Source organism: Melanerpes formicivorus, unplaced genomic scaffold (genome assembly GCF_026170545.1).
Source record: "Melanerpes formicivorus ecotype bairdi unplaced genomic scaffold, bMelFor1.0.p_v2 SCAF_35, whole genome shotgun sequence".
NCBI lineage: Eukaryota > Metazoa > Chordata > Aves > Piciformes > Picidae > Melanerpes > Melanerpes formicivorus.
Window position 1 is genome coordinate 7,546,725 of NW_027142387.1, and position 7,000 is coordinate 7,553,724.

At 40.7% G+C, this 7,000-nt stretch overlaps 1 protein-coding gene across 2 annotated transcripts in view; it reads right to left on the reverse strand.

Annotated features, from left to right (window-relative positions):
- Positions 1–6,735, reverse strand: part of SLC25A13 (solute carrier family 25 member 13) — a 128,165-nt gene extending 121,430 nt beyond the window's left edge. For both annotated transcript variants that reach the window (XM_068157069.1, XM_068157068.1), the window contains exons 1-2: positions 6,695–6,735; positions 6,295–6,358 (exon numbers count right to left, since the gene is read on the reverse strand). In XM_068157069.1, the coding sequence (XP_068013170.1) occupies positions 6,295–6,358; positions 6,695–6,720 (90 nt within the window). In that variant the 5' untranslated portion in view covers positions 6,721–6,735. The remainder of the gene's footprint in view (positions 1–6,294; positions 6,359–6,694) is intronic.
- Between the last annotated feature and the right edge of the window lie 265 nt (positions 6,736–7,000).

Consider the following 7,000-nt stretch of genomic DNA (forward strand, 5'->3'; position numbering starts at 1 on the left):
ACATTCTTTTTTTTATTACATTATTTTATTTTATTTTTTCTTTTATTTCCTCTTTTCTTTCTTTTTTCTTTCTTTTTTTTCTTTTCTCTTTTCCCTTGCCTTTCCTTGCCATTGAATGAAAGGAGGTACAATTAGAAACAATACAACAGCAGAAATATAAATGAGATTGCTTATTGTAGCTTTGAAGAAAAGGGCAGCTTACCCAAAACAGCTCAGAGAGAAAAAAAAAAAACTCACACCAATATTTTATGGTTAGAATTAAAATGCTTTGTATGTTCAGTCTTCTAGAAAGGTAAATGACTGCACAGAATGGGCTGTATAGAAAGTCTTGCCATCCCTTGAAACAATCATTGATCAGGCATTGTAAAGTTTCAAGCAAGAGGTATGTTGGTTCTCAGAGAATAACAGAAAATTAGAGCAGATTAATGATACTTTAGCAAGACAGAATCAGAGTTTCTGACACAAAATGTTTTTTCACACAGTTGTAGAAGTAATGGTGCAAAAGTGGAAAGCATTCCAACTATAAACAGGATTTGTACAAATCACTGATTTCTTTGTTGCCTTTTGCTTCAGGTGGTATCCAATTTTATTCTTGTGATCCTGTCCTGTATTCCTGTTCTTTAATTTAGCACTAATTGTAGACATTAAGGTGCAAACAGATTACTAACTTTCATTTGTAAATGCAAAAGAAATCCCTACAAGAAAGACATTGAGGTGCTGGAGTGGGTCCACAGAAGGGCAGCAAAGCTGGTGAAGAGTCTGAAGAACAGGTCTGGTGAGGAGCAGCGGAGGGAACTGTGATTATTTAGTCTGGAGAAGAGGAGGCTGAGGGGATATCTACTCACTCTACAACTCCCTGAAAGGAGGTTGGAGCCAGATGGGTCTTGATCTCTTCTCCCTAGTAACATGTGATAGGAGGAGAGGAAATGGCCTCAAGTTGCACCAGGGGAGGTTTTGGTTGGAGATTAGAAGAAACTTCTTGACTAAGACGGTTGTCAAAACCTGGAACAGGCTGCCCAGGGAGGTGGTTGAACACCCATTACTGGAGGTGTTTCAAAGAGGCAGAGATGTGGTGCTGAGGGACACGGTTTAGCCCCAGCCTTGGGAGATTTTGAGAATGATTGGATTCAATGATCTTAAAGGTCTCTTCCTACCAAAGCAGTTCTATAATTCTAAAAATCAGTTCTACAGTACTGGGAAAAAGAAAATTATTTACTTGAATGCATCTTGTGCTGTAAAAGTTCTGAATGCCAGATTTAAAAACAAAGCCTCCTAGGTGACAGACGTATTTCAACACTCTGGGTTTAGCAGTGTTCTGTACAGATTCATTCTTCCTTAATGGTTTTCTCAGAGAATTCATGGTGAGCAGTATTTCAAAGCATAATAGTAGTAGTGCCACTCCTGAATTTAGAAGTCAGGGTTAATAAGGATCCCAGACCCCACCTTTAGGGTTTGCACAGTCCTTTTGCTGAATAAAATAGATTGCACTACTCAGGTGTAGTGGGATGTGAGGTTTCAGCATGCTGCAGTGGTTTTTTAGAGATCTCCAGGTTGGAAGACATGTTTGTATGGCTGTCTTCATCTGATGCCTGGAGGAAATTCTGAGTTCAAGCTGTGGTAGTCATGCTGAAGTAGCTGGAAGTTGAGAGAAAATATTTTTTGTAGACACACAGTAAAAAAAAATGGTTGAAGGCTTCTGCTGGTGAAGAACATATTTAGCCAGGAATAAATCAAGGGCTGAATTTAAATATTTAATTGATTAATTATAGATTAATTGCTTATAAATTCTCCCAAGAAAGAGAACAAAACAGCACTCCTATTTCAATCTGAAGCCTTTGTCCTTAACTATAAATCCCAGTTCTCATTAATGCAAAGCAAATGCAACTAATATTCTTCCATTGCAGAAATCCAGTTTATCTTCAGTGAATGCCACTTTTTAAGCTGAAGGACATTCCTGAATACCTGCCTTTTGCTTCTGAATGTTTTTCTGCAGTCTTTTCTGCAGTGCTGTGACATTTTTAAGCTGCAGATCTCCAGTGCTGTTTTCCAAGGGAAGCTATTTCCATGGCCTGAGCAAGTGAACTGTGCAAAGCAGACCACAGAGCAGGAAAAGGAGAACAGGAGTCCAAAGGAAAACAACCGCAGCTATGAACAACAATTGCAATGAATGAACCTGAGGGTTTGTGCCTCTCTCAAACTAGCCTTTAGAAAGCAGAAGTAGATTCAGGTCACAAACATGTTTACTCATTTGGACAGTTTTGTAAGATGAATTTTTCTTAAGGTCTGTTTTTTCTTTCTTGGTCTCTTCTCCCTAGTAACATGACAGGAAAAGGGGAAATGGCCTCAAGTTGCACTAAGGGAGATTTAAGCTGGACATTAGAGGAAACTTCTTGACTGAAAAGGTTCTCAAGTACTGGAACAGGCTGCCCGAGGAGGTGGTTGAATCCTTAGCCCTGAAGGTGCTTAAAAGACACAGAGATGCAGTGTCTTTTTGTGCTGTCATACACCCGAGGAGTGTATGACAGCATAAGCAATGGCTTGGAATTCAGATTCCAGTTAAGGATACCTACAGCAAGACTTTGTTGTTAAAGAAGCTAATCACATTCTCCAGAGCAGATACAGTGGCCTTGATTCATACAAGTTATAATCCTAGTTCCTAGACTGGAGGATAACCTAAAGAAAAATGAGCCACTGATCCAAACCCTACATACAGTCTACAGCTTTAGGTCCAGCTGGTATTTGCCCTCAATGCATACTCTGGCATTTACAGCAGTCAACATCTGGCTGTGAGAATGCAGTCACAGGGGTATCAGCTGCTTCTTCACTCATGCCTCTCCTTCATTCATGTCACACCATAGTCATAAACAATTCAGGAAGCAATTTACAGAAGTGTGTCCTCAGCTGCATGAATTCCAGCATCTCTCAGCTGATTAAACAAATCCACTTTCACAGAATCATAGAACAGTTTGGGTTAGAAAGGGTCTCAAAGACCATCTAGCTACAACTGTTCTGCCAAGGGCAGGGGCACCTCCTACTAGACCAGGCTGCTCAAGGCTCCATCCAACCTGCCTTTGAACACTTCCAAAGCTGGAGCCCCCATGTGTATAGGAGCACATCTGCTTGTCTAAAGTCTGTTGTGAATCCTAGAGAGTGGAGATAAGAGTATTTAAAGCCTTTTCATCCTGAGAAGAGGACCATCCTGATCAGTTCCTTAGTGGAACCCTAACCTAGCCCAGCTGGAATAGATTCAGATGATATTCATATGGAATAAATGTCAACATTTTCCTTGAAAATGGGAAGAAATTCTACTATAAGGGGAACATTCATAAAATTACACCTACATTTTCTTTTGCTTATAGCTACATTTCTTTTGCCTGTTGCCAGGTATGGCTAGCTGAAAGCTGGCACCCATAGAGATTCCTTTTTGAGGCAGAACAAGGGGGAAGAGGACATGTGCATGGAGGGAGCGTTGAGGAAATCCCTTCAGAAGTTTATGAGCTTGACTCTTTAGGGTCTATGGGGAAAAGGAGTGAAGGTGAGCAGGAGGGAAGTATTTTAAATGCTGATCTCTCTGCTTCCTCTCTCCATACAGAATGGTGTATGTCACTATGTGAGACTGAAAGAAGAAAATTGTTGTGAAATGGTATCCAATTCTTTTAGCCTATCCTGTGTCACAGAAGTCCTTATATTGCTTTCAGCATCCTACTGTAAACATCAAAGTCCACCATGGAGAAAACAGAAGGAAGGAACAAACAATGTGGCAGGTTATTGCAGCTAATAGTCCTAGTGGATGAAAGGTTGACCATGAGCCAGCAATATGCTCTTGTGGCCAAGAAGACCAATGCCATTCTGGGGTGGATTAGAAGGTCTGTGGTTAGTAGGTTGAGAGAGGTTCTCCTCCCCCTCTACTCTCCCCTGGTGAGGCCGCATCTGGAATATTGTGTCCAGTTCTGGGCTCCTCAGTTCAAGAAGGACCTCAGGGAACTGCTTGAAAGAGTCCAGCACAGAGCCACAAAAATGGTTAAGGGAGTAGAACATTTTTTTTACAAGGAGAGACTGAGGGAGCTGGCGCTCTTTATTCTGGAGGAGATTAAGAAGTGACCTCATTCATGTTTATAAATATGTAAAAGGTGAGTGCCAAGAGCCTCTTCTTGGTCATGCCTAATGACAGGACAAGGGGCAATGGGTGGAAGTTGAGGCATAGGGAGTTCCATGGAAACATAAGGAATTTTTTTTCCCTGTGAGGGTGACAGAACACTGGAACAGGTTGCACAGGGGGCTTGTGTAGTCTCTCTTTCTGGAGATATTCAGAACCCTCCTGGACACATTCCTGTGTGATCTGGTACAGGTGATCCTGCTCTGGCAGGAGGGTTGGACTAGATGATCCTTCCAGATCCCTTCCAACTCCTAACATTCTGTGATTCCGTGATAATATAACCAGAATTAGAACAGTAAACAGGGCTGGCATTTCTGATACAGTTGCATTTATGGATCTCTGACTGTGGATATCATGTTTGATTTCCATCAGGTTAATCTCAAAACACTAACCAGGTAAAAGCAAAAGTCAAGGTATTAGAGGACAGAGAAGGATTTGAGGGGGCACTGAAAACAACTGGAGAAGGTAGTTTTATTGTAAGGAAAGAATTGTTCCATTAAAAAAAACCCAACAAAACAAACCTTGGTGGTCTGTGTGCTATCAAAAATCCAAGACCAAACTGACTTTCAAGGAAATTAAAAGGCAGGGAAGCTGAAAGTACAAAAAGAGATCCCCATCTCCACTGCATGTATTTACATTTTAGAACACACCATTAAAAAATGCTCCTGCTTTAAGGTACTCAATAGAAGTCCCAAAGGATTATTATTTTGTTGTTATGGATACTAAGGACCCTACCCTGTTACATTTACTAGAATAAAACCATTTTGAGCCCACAACTCCTGTCTGAATTTCTGAGAGTGCTCCTGGAGCCAAGAGAAGGTAACTTCTCTCCAGTGCTTTGGTTTTTTTCTGTTGGGGTGCTTGGTTTGTTGGGGTTTTGTTTTGGTTGTGGGGTTTTTTGGTTGTTTTTGTTTTGTTTTTTCTTAAAACTGTGTTTTGTGGATAGCTTTTATTATGATTTGAAAGAATGACTGCTTTTGAGAAATAAGAATACTATATTGCCTGAGATGGAAAAACTCTATTGCTGTGCATACATCCCGGAATAAAAAGTTCTCTTTTTATGTTGCTTCATCATTTTCCTGCCCCTTTTGGTTGCTTTGTTCATCAGATAACTACCTCTTTAGATCTGAGTATGTTGGAGGTGTTGTTCATCACATGGTTACCACTTTAGATTCGGCCTTGATTACAAACATTTGCATTACTTCAAAAGAGCTTTGGACTTTATAGAATCATAGAACGCATTAGGTTAGAAGAGACCTTTAAAGGTCATCTGGTCCAAAACTCCTACAGTAACCAGGGATCAGATAGCTCAGAGCCCCATTAATAGCTCAGGTCAGATGAGGGACATCCCAAACTAGATCAGACAGCTCAGACTCCCATCAAGCCTGACCTTGAATGTCTTCAGGGATGGGGCCTCCACCACCTCCCAGGGCAATCTGTTCCAGTATTCCACCACCCTCATAGTAAAGAACTTCTTCTTAATGTTCTTTATGATCTCTTTGGCTCCACCTTTTCCTAAAGCCCATGGGTTTTCTAGCATTTGGGTAGGTAGGTCTTCAGCTCTTCTTTGTTATTGGTGTTAGCATTCATTCATTTTATATTTGTAGCAGTGACTCCAGCAGAGATCAGGCCTTCACTGGGTTGGCTCATTGCCTCCTTGACCTCAAGAAGCCTCAGCTTCTGCTTTTCTCTGTTTACAGTCAGTTTTCAAAGGTGCTGAGCTGTATGAAATGTCAGGCTGGCTTCACAGCACACTCTAGCTGGCCTTTCAGATAGAAGATCTTGAAGGCAATGACAACATAGTCTCTAGCATGGCCAGAAGAACCCACATATATAGTCCACTGAGGTCTGCGGAGGTCAGTCAGGATCAGATCTCTATAAAAGAGTGTCAGTGTTTTTTATAAACTTCAGAAGAAAGAATGAAGGTTTCCACAAAAGCCCAGAAGCCACTTTGACTGTAAGCTAACAAAAAGTTTATTATATAGCTGACATTTTCATGGGTTTACTATTTTGGACGTGAGGATGAAAATGATGCAGTTCTTCCGTTCTCCCTTTTTCTAGCCTTGCATTGATTACAGTGTGGTAACCAACAGACCAGAGCTTTTTCTGTGTAAAGTGGGGAACATTCAAAGACTTACCACATGAAGTCCCAATCCTGCAATCAGACACACGAGGAGAGCTTCCCATGCATCCAGAGGCCCACTGCAGCCAAGAAAAATAGAAAAGATCACTTTTGAAGGTATAAGCTCAGAAACTGAGAGGGTTTGCTTTGATATATTCCCTCTATCAAAATGCAGACATAATTGATATTTATCTTCATTTTTTGTGTCCATCATTTTAACTCTTGACATTGCCAATTACCTAAAGTGCACAGAGCCGTCTAAAATACGCCCCGAGAAGCCGTATAAAAATGTATTTTAATTCCTAATATAGAGGATTATAATTATGTGATTCTATGATTTTTTTTAATGTTTTTTTTTTTTTTCTCTCTTCCTTCCCTGATGTTTTCCAGAATGTGCTATAAAAATAAAAACTTACCACTGTCTCCTGGCATGTGGTAACATGGTGCTGGCTTGCTTTATTTTTCTTTTCCGGCCAATTCAAAGTCACTGTTTTGAAAAAAATCAAAGTCTTCTTTTTTTTTTTTTTTTTTCTGTTTATCTTCCTCTGGATCACTTTGTCCAGGATAAGTGTCCAATATCAACAAAGCAGAGATGCAGTAGCTCAGCCTGTCCCTTTGTTCCCTCTGTGAAAAACAGCAGCACTATACACATCTTGCTCCCACCGGCTGCGTGACTGTCAGGCATCAGCAAAGCAGCATTTTTGGAGTGGCTTTCTCAAACA